Source organism: Cyprinodon tularosa, unplaced genomic scaffold (genome assembly GCF_016077235.1).
Source record: "Cyprinodon tularosa strain WSP-4 unplaced genomic scaffold, ASM1607723v1 ctg1188, whole genome shotgun sequence".
NCBI lineage: Eukaryota > Metazoa > Chordata > Actinopteri > Cyprinodontiformes > Cyprinodontidae > Cyprinodon > Cyprinodon tularosa.
The window spans coordinates 24,063-49,849 of record NW_024037990.1 but is presented as its reverse complement, the minus strand read 5'-3'; the positions used below and the strand labels follow the sequence as shown (position 1 = coordinate 49,849).

General features: G+C 43.9%; 1 protein-coding gene across 1 annotated transcript in view; it reads left to right on the top strand.

Moving 5' to 3' along the window:
- Window positions 1-25,787, top strand: part of cubn (cubilin (intrinsic factor-cobalamin receptor)) — a gene marked incomplete at its 3' end in the record, with an annotated part of 55,260 nt that overhangs the window by 7,292 nt on the left and 22,181 nt on the right. The window contains exons 4-11 of the mRNA XM_038268285.1: window positions 3,797-3,835; window positions 3,920-4,021; window positions 4,099-4,202; window positions 18,068-18,194; window positions 18,296-18,464; window positions 23,109-23,240; window positions 23,377-23,472; window positions 23,653-23,777. Coding sequence (XP_038124213.1) covers window positions 3,797-3,835; window positions 3,920-4,021; window positions 4,099-4,202; window positions 18,068-18,194; window positions 18,296-18,464; window positions 23,109-23,240; window positions 23,377-23,472; window positions 23,653-23,777 — 894 coding nt within the window. The remainder of the gene's footprint in view (window positions 1-3,796; window positions 3,836-3,919; window positions 4,022-4,098; window positions 4,203-18,067; window positions 18,195-18,295; window positions 18,465-23,108; window positions 23,241-23,376; window positions 23,473-23,652; window positions 23,778-25,787) is intronic.

Genomic DNA, 25,787 nt, shown 5'->3' with positions numbered 1-25,787 from the left:
ACTCGGACCCTGATCCTGATCCTGACTCTGGCCCTGATCCTGATCCCGATCATGATCCTGACTCAGACCCTGATCCTGATCCTTACTCTGACCCTGATCCTGATCCCGATCATGATCCTGACTCGGACCCTGATGCTTATCATGATCCTGACTCAGACCCTGATCCCGATCATGATCCTGACTTGGACCCTGATCCTGGACATGATCCTGACTCTGGCTCTGATCCTGATCATGATCCTGACTCAGACCCTGATCCTGATCCTGACTCTGGCCCTGATCCTGATCCCGATCATGATCCTGACTCGGACCCTGATCCTGATCCTGACTCTGGCCCTGATCCTGATCCCGATCATGATCCTGACTCGGACCCTGATCCTGATCCTTACTCTGACCCTGATCCTGATCCCGATCATGATCCTGACTCTGGCCCTGATCCCGACTTTGATTCTGACTCTGAACCTGAAGGAGGTGATCCGATATATTTAATTTAAGAACATTTTAATAAAATCTCCTCTACATCTGTAGTTCAGGAAGTGTTGTCAAAATGAGTTTAGGAAAAGCAGATTTTTACATTTCCACTTGTTTAAATTTGTATTCCTGTTTCAACAACAAACATCAAGTGAAAGAGCAGAAATGTTTCTCTCCTGTCTGCTTTGGAAACGGACGGGTGATTTATCTATGTGGGGGGGGGCTTTTTTCCTCCCTCCTTTAATGCCCTCTAATCACTCTTCTATCACTTTTCTGTTGCTCTTCAATCCCTCTTCTATCACTCTCCCATTACCCTTCTATCCCTCTTCTACCACTCTTCTTTTACCCGTCTATCACTCTTCTATTACTCTTCTATCACCTTTTTTGCTCTTCTATCACTCTTCTATTACTCTTCTATCACTTTTCTTTTGTTCTTCTATCACTCTTCCATTACCCTTCTATCCCTCTTCTATCACTCTTCTTTTACTCGTCTATCACTCTTCTATTACTCTTCTATCACCTTTTTTGCTCTTCTATCACTCTTCTATTACTCATCTATCACTTTTGTATCACTTTTCTTTTGCTCTTCTTTTCCTCTTCTATCATTCTTCTATTACTCTTCTATTACTCTTCTATTACCATTCTATTACTCGTCTATTAATCTTCTATCACTTTTCTGTTGCTCTTCTATCCCTCTTTTATCACTCTCCCATTACCTTTCTATCACTCTTCCGTCACTTTTCTTTTGCTCTTCAATCACTCTTATATCACGTTTATGCACTTCTATCCCTCTTCTATCACTTTTCTATTACTCGTCTAACACTTTTTTTATCACTTTTCTTTTGCTCTTCTATCACTCTTCCATTACCCTTCTATCCCTCTTCTATCACTTTTCTATTACTCGTCTATCACTTTTTTTATCACTTTTCTTTTGCTCTTCTATCACTCTTCCATTACCCTTCTATCACTCTTCTATCACTCTTCTATTACTCATCTATCACTTTTCTATTACTTTTCTTTTGCTCTTCTATCACTCTTTTATTACTCTTCTATTACTCTTCTATCACTTTTCTATTACTTTTCTTTTGCTCTTCTATCACTCTTCTATTACTCTTCTATTACTCTTCTATCACTTTTCTTTTGCTCTTCTTTTCCTCTTCTATCACTCTTCTATTACTCTTCTATTATTCTTCTATTACTCGTCTATTACTCTTCTATCACTTTTCTGTTGCTCTTCTATCCCTCTGCTATCACTCTTCAATCACTCTCCCATTACCTTTCTATCACTCTTCTTTCACTTTTCTTTTGCAATTCAATCACTCTTATATCCATTTTTTGCTCTTCTATCCCTCTTCTATCACTTTTCTATTACTCGTCTATCACTCTTCTTTTACTCGTCTATTACTCTTCTATTACTCTTCTATCACCTTTTTTGCTCTTCTATCACTCTTCTATTACTCATCTATCACTTTTCTATTACTTTTCTATTACTCTTCTATCACTTTTCCTTTGCTCTTCTATTCCTCTTCTATCACTCTTCTATCACACTTCTATTACTCTTCTATTCCTCTTCTATCACTCTTCTATTACTCTTCTATTCCTCTTCTATCACTCTTCTATTACTCTTCTATTACTCTTCTATCTCCTTTTTTGCTCTTCTATCACTCTTCTATTACTCTTCTATTACTCTTCTATCACTTTTCTTTTGCTCTTCTATTCCTCTTCTATCACTCTTCTATTGCTCTTCTATTCCTCTTCTATCACTTTTCTTTTGCTCTTCTATTCCTCTTCTATCACTCTTCTATTGCTCTTCTATTCCTCTTCTATCACTCTTCTATTACTCTTCTATTACTCTTCTATCACTTTTCTTTTGCTCTTCTATTCCTCTTCTATAATTCTTCTATTACCCTTCTATCACTTTTCTTTTGTTCTTCTATCACTCTTCCATTACCCTTCTATCCCTCTTCTTTTGCTATTCTATTACTCTTCTATCACTTTTCTTTTGCTCTTCTATTCCTCTTCTATTGCTCTTCTATTCCTCTTCTATTACTCTTCTATCACTTTTCTTTTGCTCTTCTATTCCTCTTCTATCACTCTTCTATTGCTCTTCTATCACTCTTCTATCACTCGTCTATCACTCTTCTATCACTCGTCTATCACTCTTCTATCACTCGTCTATTACTCTTCTATCACTTTTCTTTTGCTCCTTTATCACTCTTCTATCACTCGTCTATCACTCTTCTATCACTCGTCTATCACTCTTCTATCACTCGTCTATTACTTTTCTATCACTTTTCTTTTGCTCTTTCATCACTCTTCTATCAGTCTTAGCCTTCCCTGCTATAATTTCATTTTTCATCAGTTTATTTTCCTCCAGTCTTCCTGTTGATCTTCTAAAACAGAGACCTGATAAAACCTCCTGGAATCATTAGAGGCTGTAGGCCTAGATACCAACCTGGGATTATTCTGCTCCTTGTTTGGGTTATTTATAAAAGCTTGTTTTATTATTTGGGTTTAATAAATCAGATCCAGGCAGAGTGAATGGAACCTGTGTTTGCTGGAACCAAACCTTTTCCAGTGCAAAGATCAGCCCAGTTCACTCTCAGTTCACCATTCACTCAGGGCCCTGGATAGACTGGGACAGACAGGCTGGGACAGAGAGACTGTGACAGACTGACTTGGACAGAGAGACTGGGACAGACAGACTGGGACAGAGAGACTGGGACAGACAGACTGGGACAGACAGGCTGGGACAGAGAGACTGGGACAGACAGGCTGGGACAGACAGGCTGGGACAGACAGACTGGGACAGACAGGCTGGGACAGAGAGACTGGGACAGACAGGCTGGGACAGACAGGCTGGGACAGACAGGCTGGGACAGACAGACTGGGACAGACAGGCTGGGACAGAGAGACTGGGACAGACAGACTGGGACAGACAGGCTGGGACAGAGAGACTGGGACAGACAGACTGGGACAGACAGGCTGGGACAGAGAGACTGGGACAGACAGGCTGGGACAGACAGACTGTGACAGACAGGCTGTGACAGAGAGACTGGGACAGACAGACTGGGACAGACAGGCTGTGACAGAGAGACTGGGACAGACTAACTGGGACAGACAGACTGGGACAGACAGGCTGTGACAGAGAGACTGGGACAGACTAATTGGGACAGATAGACTGGGACAGACAAACCATTTAAATCTTTGGGTCAAAGACTTAACGAGCCTCCAAGTCAACAGAGAATCATTAGAGTGACTCGGGAGGTCTGGTCTCCCTGGTTACCCACTTAAATAAACTGAAACAGATTTCCTGTTCTCTCTCTAGGTGTCAGCGCTGGAGAACCAAGTCACAGACCTGGAACAGGTGAGACCTTGAGAAGGTTTTCCAGCCATGGATCCTAACCCGCACCTTTCCAACCAGCTGTGTTTTCCTGTGTCCGTCCTGCAGACCGTCCAGAAGGTGCCGTGCAGCAGTAACCCTTGCCAGAGCGGAGGAACCTGTCTGAACCTGTTGAACTCCTACCACTGTTTGTGTCCTAGCAACTGGGCTGTGAGTTCCACTCTGTTTGGAGAACATCCGTTTCTGGGAAGTTCTGTGACGTTGTCCTCCCTCCCTCTGTGCGGCAGGGTCCAAACTGTGCCACTGATGTGAATGAATGCCAAGTGTTTTCAGGAACGATGCAGGGCTGTCAGAACGGCGCCACCTGCTCCAACACACCTGGATCCTTTACGTAAGTCCTTCCATCCTGCCTCTACTCAGCCAGTTCTGCTCTCAGGAAATTATTCGTTTCCTCTTTGCTTTAAATAAGCTGTCTGCCTGAACTGCCACAGCTCATAGTAAAGGTAATAGAAACAGCTAAACACTGTTCTGCATCATTCCAAGCCCCCCGGACATCCCCTGACCCTCCAGACATCCATTCCCTAACCCTTCCAGTAGGAGACTGGAGACGTGGGCAGCAGTAAGGCGGGAGCAATGATGGCAGCAGCACAGCTGATGTTTCTCTCCAGGATGGAGTCACAGCCAAACAGGAACAGACCAGATGAAGCTACTATGAGAAAAAGCAGAGAGAGCAGAACGTTAGAGATTGAACTAACAGATTCTGCAGAGTGGGAGAATAGAGATAGAATGAAGCAGAATGATGAAAAAGGGGTCCCTATGTCCTCCAGCAGTCTAAGCCTATAGCAGCAGAACTATAGAGATAGATCAGGATAACCTGAGCCACTCTAACTAGAAGCTCTATTAAAAAGGAAAGTTTTAAGCCTAGCCTTAAAAGTAGACAGGGTGTCTGCCTCACAGACTAAAACTGGTAGTTGGTTCCACAGGAGAGGAGCCTGAGAACTAAAAGATCTGCCTCCCATTCTACTTTTAGAAATTCTAGGAACCACTAGTAAACCTGCAGATTGAGAGCGAAGTGCTCTGTTAGGAACATAAGGAACAATCAGACCTCTGATATCAGATGGAGCTTGGCCATTTAAGGCTTTATATGTGAGAAGGAGGATTTTAAATTCTATTCTGGATTTAACAGAATATAGTCAATCATAAGATGTCCACCATGTTTCCCAGCAGAGCTGCCCCTTTAGTTACACATGGTCCCATGGTGAGGTGGAGAAACTCTGGATGAGAACCCATCCATGGTCTCTGCATCCATGGCACCATCCTGTCCTCTATGCAGAGAAGGACGTCTCCACCTTCACGCCTCACGGTTGACATGTTCTGAACTTTCTTCTTCCTCTGAACACAGCGAGTTCAGACCTCATTGCCGTCTCCTATCCGTTGTATGAATCATCCAGATGGTTCTCTGCAGATGGATTGATCACCTCATGATCCTAATCATGAGCTGCTAAGGATCTTCTGGGAGATGGTGGTCCTCCATCTTCTCAGGACAATGACCAGGTCCAGGTGTAGAACTGGGCTGATTCCTCACCTTCCTCATCATCTCTGATGTTCCTGTAGCCCAGCTCTACCTTCTGCAGTTCTATCTCCTCCATGATGGGCGCTCTCTGCTCCTGGTCTTAGTGGAGAGGTTGGAGTTTCATTCTATGGACCAAGCTCATTCTAGAAATAATGAGTTCAGATGTTGCAGGTAGTTAAACACAAAAGAAGTGGATGAACTGTGAGGGTCTGAACTCCCTCTGGTGGACAGATCAGCAAATTACTGGCTCAGAACTCAGTGATTTTCTAGATTGTTGTTCTAGATTCTGCTGTTGAATAGAACCAATGACTGAAACATTGGCTCTGTTCGAAAACCTAGGACGTGTCCTCCAAGGACGCGGTCTACCTAGACTGGATCCTCCAAGGACGCGGTCTACCTAGACTGGATCCTCCAAGGACGCAGTCTACCTAGACTGGATCCTCCAAGGACGCAGTCTACCTAGACTGGATCCTCCAAGGACGCGGTCTACCTAGACTGGATCCTCCAAGGACGCGGTCTACCTAGACTGGATCCTCCAAGGACGCGGTCTACCTAGACTGGATCCTTCGAAGTCCTTGAAAATAAGGAGACCGGAAGAGTTTTGGCTGTAAATTCGACCAGGTCTACCCTTTGGCGGGTTTTACCGCTGTATGCTCTGTTGCTTAGCAACCGTGAACGTTGACACACAAAGCAGGAAAAGAATAAATACAGAAGTTTTCAAAACTGTTTATTTCTTTTTTATAGTGAAGTGAACAAAGACTACACTCACAAGAATCCAGAGTGGAATAAATGTTCCAACCACCGGGAGCAGGAACAAATCAAATCAATGTAATGACAGAAACTTTAGTCAGTTAAATAACCTGCTGCTGTCATTCTGCACATCTCTGATGTTGCTGCTATTTTCAAATATCCATTACTGTAAAAATGTCCATAGCTGCATATTGGTTATTAATTCTCCAGTTTTATATTGTTAAAACACTTTACAGTATTGTATTGTTTATATTTTAACTCTTCCCTATTATGTTATTCTTATACATTTTTCTAAGGTCCTCATTTGTGTGACCATTTTCAATAATCTTTCTGCTGCTGTAAATTTTCCCCTTGTGGGACAATAAAGGGATTTTCTATTCTATTCTATAAAAGGGGTAGAAATATATAAGTAAATCTAAACAATTTACTTATAAAAAATATATCTGCAAAATCTCTAATATTCAACAACAAAAAATACTTAGTTAAGCATATTGTGCAAAACAGCAATAAAAAGATAAAAATCCTTTCAGATTTATAGTTCCCACCCTGCAGATATATTAGAATCTGTCCTTAAATTCCAGCCAAACCCATTTACACAGTAACAGATTAAAACCTTTAGATAAACCAAACATTACCGCCACATATCTGACTCAGTAACCATTAAAACAACTATTTTCATTAATCTCAGACGGAACTATTCACAAACTGGATTATATTAAACTGAACTTCCAATTTTCACCACTGTTCGGCGCCAAGTAACCTTTCCTCTGATCACGGCTTGCTTGGTCTCGCAATGAATCCTGGGATATCCAAGAATACCGAGGATACATCGGACCCGTCCTTCAAATCGGGCAAAAAGAAGGACGCATTTTAAGGCCGCATAACGAGGACTCTTGGAATCCGACCAGACCTCGGCACCGCGCTATGACGTAATCGGCCTTCGAATCCGGTCTTCTAAGGATGCGTCCTAGGTTTTCGAACAGAGTCTATATCACCTGTTTCTACCTGAGCCTGGTTCTGGTTGCTGTAGAGTCTATATCACCTGTTTCTACCTGAGCCTGGTTGCTGTAGAGTCTATATCACCTGTTTCTACCTGAGCCTGGTTGCTGTAGAGTCTATATCACCTGTTTCTACCTGAGCCTGGTTGCTGTAGAGTCTATATCACCTGTTTCTACCTGAGCCTGGTTCTGGTTGCTGTAGAGTCTATATCACCTGTTTCTACCTGAGCCTGGTTCTGGTTGCTGTAGAGTCTATATCACCTGTTTCTACCTGAGCCTGGTTCTGGTTGCTGTAGAGTCTATATCACCTGTTTCTACCTGAGCCTGGTTGCTGTAGAGTCTATATCACCTGTTTCTACCTGAGCCTGGTTCTGGTTGCTGTAGAGTCTATATCACCTGTTTCTACCTGAGCCTGGTTGCTGTAGAGTCTATATCACCTGTTTCTACCTGAGCCTGGTTCTGGTTGCTGTAGAGTCTATATCACCTGTTTCTACCTGAGCCTGGTTCTGGTTGCTGTAGAGTCTATATCACCTGTTTCTACCTGAGCCTGGTTCTGGTTGCTGTAGAGTCTATATCACCTGTTTCTACCTGAGCCTGGTTGCTGTAGAGTCTATATCACCTGTTTCTACCTGAGCCTGGTTCTGGTTGCTGTAGAGTCTATATCACCTGTTTCTACCTGAGCCTGGTTGCTGTAGAGTCTATATCACCTGTTTCTACCTGAGCCTGGTTCTGGTTGCTGTAGAGTCTATATCACCTGTTTCTACCTGAGCCTGGTTGCTGTAGAGTCTATATCACCTGTTTCTACCTGAGCCTGGTTCTGGTTGCTGTAGAGTCTATATCACCTGTTTCTACCTGAGCCTGGTTGCTGTAGAGTCTATATCACCTGTTTCTACCTGAGCCTGGTTCTGGTTGCTGTAGAGTCTATATCACCTGTTTCTACCTGAGCCTGGTTGCTGTAGAGTCTATATCACCTGTTTCTACCTGAGCCTGGTTCTGGTTGCTGTAGAGTCTATATCACCTGTTTCTACCTGAGCCTGGTTGCTGTAGAGTCTATATCACCTGTTTCTACCTGAGCCTGGTTCTGGTTGCTGTAGAGTCTATATCACCTGTTTCTACCTGAGCCTGGTTGCTGTAGAGTCTATATCACCTGTTTCTACCTGAGCCTGGTTCTGGTTGCTGTAGAGTCTATATCACCTGTTTCTACCTGAGCCTGGTTGCTGTAGAGTCTATATCACCTGTTTCTACCTGAGCCTGGTTCTGGTTGCTGTAGAGTCTATATCACCTGTTTCTACCTGAGCCTGGTTGCTGTAGAGTCTATATCACCTGTTTCTACCTGAGCCTGGTTCTGGTTGCTGTAGAGTCTATATCACCTGTTTCTACCTGAGCCTGGTTGCTGTAGAGTCTATATCACCTGTTTCTACCTGAGCCTGGTTCTGGTTGCTGTAGAGTCTATATCACCTGTTTCTACCTGAGCCTGGTTGCTGTAGAGTCTATATCACCTGTTTCTACCTGAGCCTGGTTCTGGTTGCTGTAGAGTCTATATCACCTGTTTCTACCTGAGCCTGGTTGCTGTAGAGTCTATATCACCTGTTTCTACCTGAGCCTGGTTCTGGTTGCTGTAGAGTCTATATCACCTGTTTCTACCTGAGCCTGGTTGCTGTAGAGTCTATATCACCTGTTTCTACCTGAGCCTGGTTCTGGTTGCTGTAGAGTCTATATCACCTGTTTTCTACCTGAGCCTGGTTGCTGTAGAGTCTATATCACCTGTTTCTACCTGAGCCTGGTTCTGGTTGCTGTAGAGTCTATATCACCTGTTACTACGCTTTCTACCTGAGCCTGGTTGCTGTAGAGTCTATATCACCTGTTTCTACCTGAGGCCTGGTTCTGGTTGCTGTAGAGTCTATATCACCTGTTTCTACCTGAGCCTGTCTGTTGCTGTAGAGTCTATATCACCTGTTTCTACCTGAGCCTGGTTGCTGTAGAGTCTATATCACCTGTTTCTACCTGAGCCTGGTTCTGGTTGCTGTAGAGTCTATATCACCTGTTTCTACCTGAGCCTGGTTGCCTGTAGAGTCCTATATCACCTGTTTCTACCTGAGCCTGGTTCTGGTTGCTGTAGAGTCTATATCACCTGTTTCTACCTGAGCCTGGTTCTGGTTGCTGTAGAGTCTATAATCACCTGTTTCTACCTGAGCCTGGTTCTGGTTGCTGTAGAGTCTATATCACCTGTTTCTACCTGAGCCTGGTTCTGGTTGCTGTAGAGTCTATATCACCTGTTTCTACCTGAGCCTGGTTCTGGTTGCTGTAGAGTCTATATCACCTGTTTCTACCTGAGCCTGGTTGCTGTAGAGTCTATATCACCTGTTTCTACCTGAGCCTGGTTCTGGTTGCTGTAGAGTCTATATCACCTGTTTCTACCTGAGCCTGGTTCTGGTTGCTGTAGAGTCTATATCACCTGTTTCTACCTGAGCCTGGTTCTGGTTGCTGTAGAGTCTATATCACCTGTTTCTACCTGAGCCTGGTTGCTGTAGAGTCTATATCACCTGTTTCTACCTGAGCCTGGTTCTGGTTGCTGTAGAGTCTATATCACCTGTTTCTACCTGAGCCTGGTTCTGGTTGCTGTAGAGTCTATATCACCTGTTTCTACCTGAGCCTGGTTCTGGTTGCTGTAGAGTCTATATCACCTGTTTCTACCTGAGCCTGGTTGCTGTAGAGTCTATATCACCTGTTTCTACCTGAGCCTGGTTCTGGTTGCTGTAGAGTCTATATCACCTGTTTCTACCTGAGCCTGGTTGCTGTAGAGTCTATATCACCTGTTTCTACCTGAGCCTGGTTCTGGTTGCTGTAGAGTCTATATCACCTGTTTCTACCTGAGCCTGGTTCTGGTTGCTGTAGAGTCTATATCACCTGTTTCTACCTGAGCCTGGTTCTGGTTGCTGTAGAGTCTATATCACCTGTTTCTACCTGAGCCTGGTTCTGGTTGCTGTAGAGTCTATATCACCTGTTTCTACCTGAGCCTGGTTGCTGTAGAGTCTATATCACCTGTTTCTACCTGAGCCTGGTTGCTGTAGAGTCTATATCACCTGTTTCTACCTGCTGATCCAGGAGAATCAGTGACTGGATCCAATCAGTTGGTTTTGCTTAGATAGAAATGTTTAATCTGACTGGACGATCTGATTGATCTGGATCTATGAAGAGGACAGGATGTGAATTGGATCATAGAAAGAAACAGAACAGAATAGAGCCTGAATATTGAACCGACCTGTCTGCATAGTTTAATCACCTGTTGCCATCTGACCAGATCAATGGATGAATTGAAATGTGTGTTTATGACTGGATGGAGGTAAATTTTAATTCAATGATTTTAGATCCGATAATAGACCTTTTCTGAGTAGATTTAGGGCAGAAGAAAAAAATAGATTGTCATCTATGGATCTTCATTTTCTTCTGGAGATCAATTCCCTTCTTCTTTTCACTATAATCCCCTAATTCTCAGCCTCTAAGCTCACTGAAGGTAAAGTCATTCAACCCAAGAATATGGTAGTTCCTCTGACAGCCTAATTGTTAAATCAGTTCAATCACTTCCACTGACCCAGCTGATCATTCTCATTTACCCTAGATCCAATCAGCTGACTGTAAATTTTAAAAGCGGAGGCCCCTCATGGGTTGCCCCCATTAGGCTGTAACACGAATCCGCCCTAAAATTAAAACACTATCAAATTCTGCTGGAATAAAGTGCACCACCAGGTCACGTGACTTACTCACCTGAAGGTGAATTAAAATGGCCTCATTGCTTTTATTGGCTTGGTTTAGTGGAGTTTGTCTAATGTGAAATTAAATTGATTTTTGATTCATTTAGATTAAGTCATGAAACGTTTCAGCTTTCATTGCAGGTTTCTAACTAACTGTAAGGTCATTTTTGAAATGTCTTGTTTAGTGCAGACAGGTTATTTGTTTATAAGCCTGTAAATGAAGCATTAGCTTTAGCACTTGCAGTAGGAGTGATGCTAGCAGCTAGCTATCATGCTAACTGGAAAGTCGTTGTTGATCTCTCTTGTTTAGAGCAGACATGTTATTTGTTTATTAACCTGTAAATGAAGCATTAGCTTTAGCATTAGCAGTGGGAGTGATGCTAGCAGCTAGCTAGCATGCTAACTGTAAGGTCATTTTTGAAATGTCTTGTTTAGTGCAGACAGGTTATTTGTTTATAAGCCTGTAAATGAAGCATTAGCTTTAGCACTTGCAGTAGGAGTGATGCTAGCAGCTAGCTAGCATGCTAACTGTAAGGTCATTTTTGAAATGTCTTGTTTAGTGCAGACAGGTTATTTGTTTATAAACCTGTAAATGAAGCATCAGCTTTAGCACTTGCAGTAGGAGTGATGCTAGCAGCTAGCTAGCATGCTAACTGTAAGGTCATTTTTGAAATGTCTTGTTTAGTGCAGACAGATTATTTGTTTATAAGCCTGTAAATGAAGCTTTAGCACTTGCAGTAGGAGTGATGCTAGCAGCTAGCTAGCATGCTAACTGTAAGGTCATTTTTGAAATGTCTTGTTTAGTGCAGACAGATTATTTGTTTATAAGCCTGTAAATGAAGCTTTAGCACTTGCAGTAGGAGTGATGCTAGCAGCTAGCTAGCATGCTAACTGTAAGGTCATTTTTGAAATGTCTTGTTTAGTGCAGACAGGTTATTTGTTTATAAGCCTGTAAATGAAGCATTAGCTTTAGCATTTGCAGTAGGAGTGATGCTAGCAGCTAGCTAGCATGCTAACTGTAAGGTCATTTTTGAAATGTCCTGTTTAGTGCAGACAGGTTATTTGTTTATAAACCTGTAAATGAAGCATTAGCTTTAGCACTTGCAGTAGGAGTGATGCTAGCAGCTAGCTAGCATGCTAACTGTAAGGTCATTTTTGAAATGTCTTGTTTAGTGCAGACAGGTTATGTGTTTATAAGCCTGTAAATAAAGCATTAGCTTTAGCACTTGCAGTAGGAGTGATGCTAGCAGCTAGCTAGCATGCTAACTGTAAGGTCATTTTTGAAATGTCTTGTTTAGTGCAGACAGGTTATTTGTTTATAAACCTGTAAATGAAGCATTAGCTTTAGCACTTGCAGTAGGAGTGACGCTAGCAGCTAGCTATCATGCTAACTGGAAGGTCGTTGTTGATCTCTCTTGTTTAGAGCAGACATGTTATTTGTTTATTAACCTGTAAATGAAGCATAACCCCCAGATTCCACATACTCCGTCAGCGCTCCGCTCTGCTGACGTACGTCGTGCGGAGCGCTTGTCTTTCATGTAAATCAATGAGTGCTGTTCCACATCCACCGCTACTCTTCCGCACATCTCCGTCCACGTACGTCTTCTCCGTCCGTCACCGACAAATTACGGAGCCGAGCTATTTTTTGCTCCGCTCCGTTCCGGCCAAGTCAAGATCCGCAATTGCAATCGCACCAAAGAGGAAAAAGAACCTCGACAAATTCCGGTTCGTCAAATTAAAATATAGTAGCAACAGATTGGTGACTTTGCGTGGAACTGTTTATAAAGCCGTATGTTCGGAAAGGAAGCTCGAGGCGGAGAAAAAGCTAGAGAATATATATACGTATATATATGTGTGTGTGTGTGTGTGTGTGTTTACATACATACAGGAGTCATGGAACTGTGCTTGCAGCTCCTTCATATTTCATGTACACTAATAACTTGTGTACATGGTTCTTGTTGATGTCATTAAAATCATTTCTAATAGCATTAAAATAGCATTAAATTAGAGTCACTCATTCCTGTATGAACCCTGTGAGCGCTTAATTTAATATGACATATTAAAAAAATCCCACCATCATCCAGCATATGTTCAGTTCCTGCCCAAATATATATATATATATATATATATATATATATATATATATATATATATATATATATATATATATATATATATATATATATTTGTAGATTTTTGTAACGGGGATAAGGATAATTCAAAACTGCTTTTTTTGAATGAACTTGTTCTCTACTCCCAAACTCAGCATCTCTTTTCATTCCTGTAATAAGAAGTTTCTTTTGAATGGATTTGATTCAACTTTAAGTCCCTCGGTATAAAATAAATATTTTAATGGAGATGAGAAATCTGCTTCCTCGTTGGTGAATAAGCAATAGTTTGGATCCAATCATTTAAATAAACGGTGTTAGTTTTTTTTTTTTTTGAGATATTTATATATATTTATAGATATTTTTTAGATAATATCTGACGAAATTGTTTTTAGAAGCATTTTTTTTAAAGAATCATAAATGCAACGATAAACATATTTAATTAATTTTAGTGCCAATTAAGGCCTTGATTAAAAAAAGAATTATGAATTGTAATTATTTTTAATGATCCGCGGAAACCCTGGTTTATCTCGCGCATGCCCTCTACGATCTCCAAGGAACTCAGAGCGGAGGGGACGGAGCAACAGCGGCGGCTGTAGGCTTTGCTTTGTGCAGGCGGTCTGGAGCGCAGCGGGGCGGAGCGGAGCGCAGACGGAGTATGTGGGATTTCGGGGTTAGCTTTAGCATTAGCAGTGGGAGTTATGCTAACAGCTAGCAATCATGCTAACTGGAAGGTCGTTGTTGATCTTTCTTGTTTAGAGAAGACAGGTTATTTGTTTATTAACCTGTAAATGAAGCATTAGCTTTAGCACTTGCAGTAGGAGTGACGCTAGCAGCTAGCTATCATGCTAACTGGAAGGTCGTTGTTGATCTCTCTTGTTTAGAGCGGACAGGTTATTTGTTTATAAACCTGTAAATGAAGCATTAGCTTTAGCATTAGCAGTAGGTGAGATGCTAGCACCAAGCTAGCATGCTAACTGGAAGGTCGTTGTTGATATGTCTTGTTTAGAGCAGACAGGTTATTTGTTTATAAACCTGTAAATAAAGCATTAGCTTTAGCATAAGCAGTAGGTGAGATGCTAGCACCAAGCTAGCATGCTAACTGGAAGGTCGTTGTTGGTATGTCTTGTATAGAGCAGACAGGTTATTTGTTTATTAACCTGTAAATGAAGCATTAGCTTTAGCATTAGCAGTGTGAGTGATGCTAGCAGCTAGCTACCATGATAACTGGAAGGTCATTGTTGATATGTCTTGTTTAGAGCAGAAAGGTTATTTGTTTATAAACCTGTAAATAAAGCATTAGCTTTAGCATTAGCAGTAGGTGAGATGCTAGCACCAAGCTAGCATGCTAACTGGAAGGTCGTTGTTGATATGTCTTGTATAGAGCAGACAGGTTATTTGTTTATAATCCTGTAAATGAAGCATTAGCTTCAGTATTAGCAGTAGGAGTGATGCTAGCAGCTAGCTACCATGCTAACTGGAAGGTCGTTTTTGATATGCCTTTTTTAGAGCACACAGGTTATTTGTTTATAAACCTGTAAATGAAGCATTAGCTTTAGCATTAGCATTGGGAGTGATGCTAAGCAGCTAGCCACTATGCTAACCGGAAGGTCGTTGTTGATATATCTTGTTTGGAGCAGACAGGTTATTTTTTTATAAACCTGTAAATGAAGCATTAGCTTTAGCATTAGCAGTAGGTGAGATGCTAGCACCAAGCTAGCATGCTAACTGGAAGGTCGTTGTTGATCTCTCTTGTTTAGAGCAGACAGGTTGTTTTTATAAACCTGTAAATGAAGCATTAGCTTTAGCATTAGCAGTAGGAGTGATGCTAGCAGCTAGCTACCATGATAACTGGAAGGTCATTGTTGATATGTCTTGTTTAGAGCAGAAAGGTTATTTGTTTATAAACCTGTAAATGAAGCATTAGCTTTAGCATTAGCAGTAGGTGAGATGCTAGCACCAAGCTAGCATGCTAACTGGAAGGTCGTTGTTGATATGTCTTGTATAGAGCAGACAGGTTATTTGTTTATAATCCTGTAAATGAAGCATTAGCTTCAGTATTAGCAGTAGGAGTGATGCTAGCAGCTAGCTACCATGCTAACTGGAAGGTCGTTTTTGATATGTCTTGTTTAGAGCAGACAGGTTATTTGTTTATAAACCTGTAAATGAAGCATTAGCTTTAGCATTAGCAGTGGGAGTGATGCTAAGCAGCTAGCCAGTATGCTAACCGGAAGGTCGTTGTTGATATATCTTGTTTGGAGCAGACAGGTTATTTTTTTATAAACCTGTAAATGAAGCATTAGCTTTAGCATTAGCAGTAGGTGAGTTGCTAGCACCAAGCTAGCATGCTAACTGGAAGGTCGTTGTTGATCTCTCTTGTTTAGAGCAGACAGGTTGTTTTTATAAACCTGTAAATGAAGCATTAGCTTTAGCATTAGCAGTAGGAGTGATGCTAGCAGCTAGCTACCATGCTAACTGGAAGGTCGTTGTTGATGTCTTGTTTAGAGCAGACAGGTTATTTGTTTATAAACCTATAAATGAAGCATTAGCTTTAGCATTAGCTATAGGAGTGATGCTAGCAGCTAGCTAGCATGCTAACAGGAAGGTCGTTGTTGATCTCTCTTGTTTAGAGCAGACAGGTTATTTGTTTATAAACCTGTAAATGAAGCATTAGCATTAGCAGTGGGAGTTATGCTAACAGCTAGCTATCATGCTAACTGGAAGGTCGTTGTTGATCTCTCATTTAGAGCAGACATGTTATTTGTTTATAAACCTGTAAATGAAGCATTAGCTTTAGCATTAGCAGTAGGTGAGATGCTAGCACCAAGCTAGCATGCTAACTGGAAGGTCATTGTTGATATGTCTTGTTTAGAGCAGACAGGTTGTTTGTTTATAAACCTGTAAATGAAGCATTAGCTTTAGCATTAGCAGTAGGTGAGATGCTAGCACCAAGCTAGCATGCTAACTGGAAGGTCGTTGTTGATATGTCTTGTTTAGAGCAGACAGGTTGTTTTTATAAACCCGTAAATAAAGCATTAGCTTTAGCATTAGCAGTGTGAGTGTTGCTACCAGCTAGCTACCATGCTAACTGGAAGGTTATTGTTTATCTGTCTTGTTTAGAGCAGACCGGTTATTTGTTTATTTACTTGTAAATTAATTATTAGCTTTAGCATTAGCAGTGGGAGTGACGCTAGCAGCTAGCTACCATGCTAACTGGAAGGTCATTGTTTATCTGTCTTGTTTAGAGCAGACCGGTTATTTGTTTATTTACTTGTAAATTAATTATTAGCTTTAGCATTAGCAGTGGGAGTGACGCTAGCAGCTAGCTACCATGCTAACTGGAAGGTCATTGTTGATCTCTCATTTAGAGCAGACAGGTTATAAACCTGTAAATGAAGCATTAGCTTTAGCAGTATGTGAGAAACTAGCACCAAGCTAGCATGCTAACTGGAAGGTTGTTGTTGATATGTCTTGTTTAGAGCAAACAGGTTGTTTTTATAAACCTGTAAATGAAGCTTTAGCATTAGCAGTAGGAGTGACGCTAGCAGCTAGCTACCATGCTAACTGGAAGGTCATTGTTTATCTGTCTTGTTTAGAGCAGAGCGGTTATTTGTTTATTTACTTGTAAATTAATTATTAGCTTTAGCATTAGCAGTGGGAGTGACGCTAGCAGCTAGCTACCATGCTAACTGGAAGGTCATTGTTGATCTCTCATTTAGAGCAGACAGGTTATAAACCTGTAAATGAAGCATTAGCTTTAGCAGTATGTGAGAAACTAGCACCAAGCTAGCATGCTAACTGGAAGGTTGTTGTCGATATGTCTTGTTTAGAGCAGACAGGTTATTTGTTTATAAACCTGTAAATGAAGCATTAGCTTTAGCATTAGCAGTAGGAGTGATGCTATCAGCTAGCTACCATGCTAACTGGAAGGTCAATGTTGATCTGTCTTGTTTGGAGCAGACAGGTTATTTGTTTATAAACCTGCAAATGAAGCATTAGCTTTAGCATTAGCAGTGTGAGTGATGCTACCAGCTAGCTACCATGCTAACTGGAAGGTCCTTGTTGATATGTCTTGTTTAGAGCAGACAAGTTGTTTTTATAAACCTGTAAATGAAGCTTTAGCATTAGCAGTAGGAGTGACGCTAGCAGCTAGCTACCATGCTAACTGGAAGGTTTTTGTCGATATGTCTTGTTTAGAGCAGACAGGTTATTTGTTTATAAACCTGTAAATGAAGCATTAGCTTTAGCATTAGCAGTAGGAGTGATGCTATCAGCTAGCTACCATGCTAACTGGAAGGTCAATGTTGATCTGTCTTGTTTGGAGCAGACAGGTTATTTGTTTATAAACCTGCAAATGAAGCATTAGCTTTAGTATTAGAGTAGGAGTGACGCTAGCAGCTAGCTATCATGCTAACTGGAAGGTTGTTGTTGATCTCTCTTTTTTAGAGCAGACAGGTTATTTGTTTATAAACCTGTAAATGAAGCATTAGCTTTAGCATTAGCAGTAGGAGTGATGCTAGCAGCTAGCTACCATGTTAGCTGGAAGGTAATTGTTGATCTGTCTTGTTTAGAGCAGACAGGTTATTTGTTTATAATCCTGTAAATGAAGCATTAGCTTTAGTATCAGCAGTAGGAGTGATGCTAGCAGCTAGCTACCATGCTAACTGGAAGGTCGTTTTTGATATGTCTTGTTTAGAGCAGACAGGTTATTTGTTTATAAACCTGTAAATGAAGCATTAGCTTTAGCATTAGCAGTAGGTGAGATGCTCGCACCAAGCTAGCATGCTAACTGGAAGGTCGTTGTTGATATGTGTTGTTTAGAGCAGACAGGTTGTTTTTATAAACCTGTAAATAAAGCATTAGCTTTAGCATTAGCAGTGTGAGTGTTGCTACCAGCTAGCTACCATGCGAACTGGAAGGTCGTTGTTGATATGTCTTGTTTAGAGCAGACAGGTTATTTGTTTATAAACCCGAAAATGAAGCATTAGCTTTAGTATTAGCAGTAGGTGAGAAACTCAGTGAATGCTTTCCATCTGTGCCTCCTCATAGTGTGTTGTTGTTGTTGTGTAATGCAGGTGCCAGTGCTCCCCAGAATGGTCTGGGACCCTCTGCACCGAGCGTTACGATGACTGCAGGAATGGAGGACAGGACCTGTGTGTTCACGGCTTGTGCATCGATGCGGACCGGCTGATAGCTGGACAGGTATGGAGGTCTAAGCAGTTCAACTCCCGGGACCAGGCGGTCAGTTAGTGCTCTGTGCTACTATGGAGAGTCTCAGTCTGACTGTTTCTTTCAATTAACAGCCCAGATTCCAGTGCATCTGTGAGAGTGGATGGGAGGCTCCTGCTGGGAACCCAGCATGTGTGGCTGATGTGGATGAGTGTAACCTAGCAAACAAGCCATGCTCCACCAACCCCCTTGTTCCCTGCTTCAACACTCAGGGCTCTTTCTACTGCGGGAACTGTCCTTCTGGTAAACCCACAAAACCAGCTTCTTCCTGGATTGACTGCTTTCTGATGATCAGCTTAATGTTGCACATTAAAACACAGACAGGATCAAAAAGAGGGAAACATCAAGGAAAAAACCAACAGCATGATGGAGGAAACCAGAAAGGTTTAGGATTAAAATGAACTAACAAAGCTTAATGTCACCATCATGGGGACACATCACCATCATGCATCACCATCATGGGGATGCATCACCATCATGGGGAGACATCACCATCATGAGGATGCATCACCATCATTGGGACGCATCACCATCATGAGGATGCATCACCATCATGAGGATGTATCACCTTCATGGGGACGCATCACCATCATGGGAATGCATCACCACAATGGGGATGTATCAATATCATGGGGACACATCACCATCATGGGGACGCATCACCATCATGGAGACACATCACCACAATGGGAATGGATCACCATCATGCATCACCATCATGGCGACGCATCACCATCATAGGGACACATCACCAAAATGGGGATGCATCACCATCATGGTGACACATCACCAAAATGGGGATGCATCAGCATCATGGGAATGTATCACCATCATGGGGATGTATCACCATCGTGGTGACACATCACCAAAATGGGGATGCATCACCATGATGGTGATACATTCCCATGATGGTGATGTGTCCCCATGATGGTGATGAATCCCCATTGTGGTTATGCATCCCCATGATGGTGATGCGTCCCCATGATGGTGATGCATGATGGTGATCCATTCCCATTGTGGTGATGTGTCACCATCATGGTGACACATCACCATCATGGGAATGTATCACCATCATGGGGATGCATCACCATCATGGTGACACATGACCAAAATGGGGATGCATCACCATCATGGTGACACATCACCACAATGGGAATGGATCACCATCATGCATCACCATCATGGGGACGCATCACCATCATGGGGATTCATCGCCATCATGGGGACGCATCACCATCATGGGGACACATCACCATAATGGGGATGCATCACCATCATGCATCGGCATCATGGGGACGCATCACCATCATGGGGACGCATCACCATCATGGAGACGCATCACCATCATGGGGATTCATCGCCATCATGGGGACGCATCACCATCATGGGGACACATCACCATAATGGGGATGCATCACCATCATGCATCACCATCATGGGGACGCATCACCATCATGGGGATGCATAACCACAATGGGGATTCATCACCATCATGGGGACACATCACCACAATGGGGATGGATCACCATCATGCATCACCATCATGGGGACGCATCACCATCATGGGGATGCATAACCACAATGGGGATGCATCACCATCATGGGGACGCATCACCATCATGGGAATGCATAACCACAATGGGGATGCATCACTGTCATGGGGACACATCACCAAAATGGGGATGCATAACCACAATGGGGATGCATCACTGTCATGGGGACACATCACCATCATGGGGATGCATCACCAAGAGGGAAACATCAAGGAACAAACCAACAGCATGATGGAGGAAACCAGAAAGGTTTAGGATTAAAATGAACTAACAAAGCTTAATGTCACCATCATGGGGACACATCACCATCATGCATCACCATCATGGGGATGCATCACCATCATGGGGAGACATCACCATCATGAGGATGCATCACCATCATTGGGACGCATCACCATCATGAGGATGCATCACCATCATGAGGATGTATCACCTTCATGGGGACGCATCACCATCATGGGAATGCATCACCACAATGGGGATGTATCAATATCATGGGGACACATCACCATCATGGGGACGCATCACCATCATGGAGACACATCACCACAATGGGAATGGATCACCATCATGCATCACCATCATGAGGATGTATCACCTTCATGGGGACGCATCACCATCATGGGAATGCATCACCACAATGGGGATGTATCAATATCATGGGGACACATCACCATCATGGGGACGCATCACCATCATGGAGACACATCACCACAATGGGAATGGATCACCATCATGCATCACCATCATGAGGATGTATCACCTTCATGGGGACGCATCACCATCATGGGAATGCATCACCACAATGGGGATGTATCAATATCATGGGGACACATCACCATCATGGGGACGCATCACCATCATGGAGACACATCACCACAATGGGAATGGATCACCATCATGCATCACCATCATGGGGACGCATCACCATCATGGGGACACATTACCAAAATGGGGATGCATCACCATCATGGTGACACATCACCACAATGGGGATGCATCACCATCATGGGAATGTATCACCATCATGGGGATGTATCACCATCATGGTGACACATCACCAAAATGGGGATGCATCACCATCATGGTGACACATCACCATCATGGGAATGTATCACCATCATGGGGATGCATCACCATCATGGTGACACATCACCAAAATGGGGATGCATCACCATCGTGGTGACACATCACCATCATGGGAATGTATCACCATCATGGGGATGTATCACCATCATGGGGACGCATCACCATCATGGGGATGCATCACCATCATGGAGACACATCACCACAATGGGAATGGATCACCATCATGCATCACCATCATGGGGACGCATCACCATCATGGGGACGCATCACCATCATGGGGATGCATAACCACAATGGGGATTCATCACCATCATGGGGACACATCACCAAAATGGGGATGCATTACCATCATGGTGACACATCACCATCATGGGAATGTATAACCATCATGGGGACGCATCACCATCATGGGGACACATCACCATAATGGGGATGCATCACCATCATGCATCACCATCATGGGCACGCATCACCATCATGGGGATGCATAACCACAATGGGGATTCATCACCGTCAGTGGGACACATCACCACAATGGGGATGGATCACCATCATGCATCACCATCATGGGGACGCATCACCATCATGGGGATGCATAACCACAATGGGGATTCATCACCATCATGGGGACACATCACCACAATGGGGATTCATCACCATCATGGGGATGCATAACCACAATGGGGATTCATCACCATCATGGGGACACATCACCACAATGGGGATGGATCACCATCATGCATCACCATCATGGGGACGCATCACCATCATGGGGATGCATAACCACAATGCGGATTCATCACCGTCATGGGGACACATCACCACAATGGGGATGGATCACCATCATGCATCACCATCATGGGGACGCATCACCATCATGGGGATGCATAACCACAATGGGGATGCATCACCATCATGGGGACACATCACCAAAATGGGGATGCATCACCATCATGGGGATGCATAACAACAATGGGGATGCATCACCATCATGGGGACACATCACCATCATGGGAATGCATCACCACAATGGGGATGCATCACCTTCATGGGGACACATCACCATCATGGGAATGCATCACCATCATGGGGATGTATCACCATCATGGGGACACATCACCACCATGGGAATGCATCACCATCATGGGGACACATCACCATCATGGGAATGCATCACCATCATGGGAATGCATCACCATCATGGGGATGCATCACTATCATGGGGACACATCACCATCATGGGAATGCATCACCATCATGGGGATGTATCACCATCATGGGGACACATCACCACCATGGGAATGCATCACCACAAAAGGGATGCATCACCTTCATGGGGACACATCACCAAAATGGGGATGCATCACCATCATGGGGATGCATCACCTTCATGGGGACACATCACCATCATGGGAATGCATCACCATCATGGGGACACATCACCATCATGGGAATGCATCACCATCATGGGGACACATCACCATCATGGGAATGCATCACCATCATGGGAATGCATCACCATCATGGGGATGCATCACTATCATGGGGACACATCACCATCATGGGGATGTATCACCATCATGGGGACGCATCACCATCATGGGGACGCATCACTAGCATGGGTACACATCACCATCATGGGAATACATCACCATCATAGGGATGCATCACCATCATGGGAATACATCACCATCATGGGGACGCATCACTAGCATGGGTACACATCACCATCATGGGAATACATCACCATCATAGGGATGCATCACCATCATGGGAATACATCACCATCATAGGGATGCATCACCATCATGGGAATACATCACCATCATAGGGATGCATCACCATCATGGGGATGTATCACCGTCATGGGGACGCATCACCATCATGAGGATGCATCACCATCATGGGGACACATCACCATCATGGGAATGCATCACCATCATAGGGATGTATCACCATCATGGGGACACATCACCATCATGGGAATGCATCACCATCATAGGGATGTATCACCATCATGGGGACACATCACCATCATGGGAATGTATCACCATCATGGGGACACATCACCAGCATGGGAATGCATCACCATCATGGGGATGTATCATCATCATGGGGATGCATCACCAGCATGGGAATGCATCACCATCATGCATCACCATCATGGGGACACATCACCATCATGGGGACGCATCACCAGCATGAGAATGCATCTAAAATAATCTTCCTCATTCACCGTTTCCAGGTTGGCAGGGAAACGGCTACAGCTGTCAAGATGTGGATGAATGTTTGACCAACAATGGCGGCTGCTCCTCTGCTCCAATGGTTCAGTGCCTGAATACTATGGGCTCCTTCCACTGTGGGTCCTGCCCTCCAGGTATGTTGCAGTGGTAGATCTATATAGATGTACAGATAAATGACCATGGATGGCAGACAGGACCTCTATGACCCATCATTACTGAATGTCGTTATTTTGAAAAAAAGACATGAACCGTGATGTTTTCTTTGCTCAGGCTATGAGGGGGATGGGAGAACATGCACCCAGGCTAATATCTGCTCTTCCAACAATGGAGGATGTCATCCTTTAGCCACCTGCACATCCACCACAGGTGAAATCTCTGATTCTAGGACAGTCTTTGTCATTTAACCTGGCTGCAGAGAGAAAACAGAAGGACATCCAGCATCAGTCCAACGCCTCATGGAATAAATCAGCAGGTTTTTTAGATGACTGATTAAGCATAGAGCAAAGTTAACCAGAGTTCTCTGTTCTGCTCCTAAACATGTACCAGGTTCATCCTTCCCTACATGCACATGCCCAGAAGGCTACACCGGCAATGGCTATGGTCCCAGCGGCTGCACCCACATCAGCAACATCTGTCAGACTAACAACCCCTGTGTGAACGGACAGTGTACGGTAAGACTGCAGCACAGACACCTGTTCTTCCCTCTGACACCACCAAGGCTTTAAGCTCACTGATAACTGATAGTTATGCTGCCATCTGCTGGCCTGAAGACCCATTGCAAGTTTTATTTTATAGAAACAGTTCAAATATAAATCCAGTATAATTCAGGAACTCATGTGGATCCATTAGAGGTTCAAAGCCGAGAAACAAACAATGTCTGATTACTTACAAATGACAGGATTTGATTAATTTAATTAATGGGTTCCTCTCACCTGGACTCCACTAGGAAATTTAACAGCTTTATAAAAGCCAGCCTCTTAAATGAAATATTACAGCAAATAAACAACAGGACACTTTTAAAGTGAGGTTTGAAATTCTATCTTCATACAGTTTTGGGTATTTAAACATTCATTTGTACAAACATGAAGAAATATCGTCATGCAAGTTAACAGAGAAATCACAAAGCTGCTGCTTTAATACTTTGCTCTCTGCTGCCATTGCCTAATCTCTTTCACCAGAGAGAACTCCTAAAGGTCACACAGACCTTCATAGCACCTCAGGAGGCTAACATGTTACCTTCAAATGTTGGGGACAATGTCTGCTTCCTGGATGGATGGGCTCCATGAGAAGGACAAGGGTTTGGTCAGGGTCAGGGTTTGACCAGGTAGATCGATGGACGGGGTCCCTGAGAAGGACAAGGGTTGGGTCAGGGTTTGACAAGGTAGATCGATGGACGGGGTCCCTTAGAAGGACAAGGGTTTGGTCAGGGTCAGGGTTTGACCAGGTAGATCGATGGACGGGGTCCCTTAGAAGGACAAGGGTTTGGTCAGGGTCAGGGTTTGACCAGGTAGATCGATGGACGGGGTCCCTTAGAAGGACAAGGGTTTGGTCAGGGTCAGGGTTTGACCAGGTAGATCGATGGACGGGGTCCCTTAGAAGGACAAGGGTTTGGTCAGGGTCAGGGTTAGACCATGCAGCTCGATGAACGGGGTCCCTGAGAAGGACAAGGGTTGGGTCAGGGTTTGACAAGGTAGATCGATGGACGGGGTCCTTAAGAAGGACAAGGGTTGGGTCAGGGTTATACCAGGTAGATCGATGGACGGGGTCCCTAAGAAGGACAAGGGTTGGGTCAGAGTTATACCAGGTAGATCGATGGACGGGGTCCCTGAGAAGGACAAGGGTTTGGTCAGGGTTATACCATGCAGCTCGATGGACGGGGTCCCTGAGAAGGACAAGGGTTGGGTCAGGGTTAGACCAGGTAGATCGATGGACGGGGTCCCTAAGAAGGACAAGGGTTGGGTCAGAGTTAGACCAGGTAGATCGATGGACGGGGTCCCTAAGAAGGACAAGGGTTGCGTCAGGGTTAGACCAGGTAGATCGATGGACGGGGTCCCTAAGAAGGACAAGGGTTGGGTCAGGGTTAGACCAGGTAGATCGATGGACGGGTTCCCTGAGAAGGACAAGGGTTGGGTCAGGGTTAGACCAGGTAGATCGATGGACGGGGTCCCTAAGAAGGACAAGGGTTGGGTCAGGGTTAGACCAGGTAGATCGATGGACGGGGTCCCTGAGAAGGACAAGGGTTGGGTCAGGGTTAGACCAGGTAGATCGATGGACGGGGTCCCTAAGAAGGACAAGGGTTGGGTCAGGGTTAGACCAGGTAGATCGATGGACGGGGTCCCTAAGAAGGACAAGGGTTGGGTCAGGGTTAGACCAGGTAGATCGATGGACGGGTTCCCTGAGAAGGACAAGGGTTGGGTCAGAGTTAGACCAAGCAGCTCGATGGACGGGGTCCCTGAGAAGGACAAGGGTTGGGTCAGAGTTAGACCAAGCAGCTCGATGGACGGGGTCCCTGAGAAGGACAAGGGTTGGGTCAGAGTTAGACCAAGCAGCTCGATGGACGGGGTCCCTGAGAAGGACAAGGGTTGGGTCAGGGTTAGACCAAGCAGCTCGATGGACGGGGTCCCTGAGAAGGACAAGGGTTGGGTCAGGGTCAGAGTTAGACCAGGTAGGTCGTTATAGCG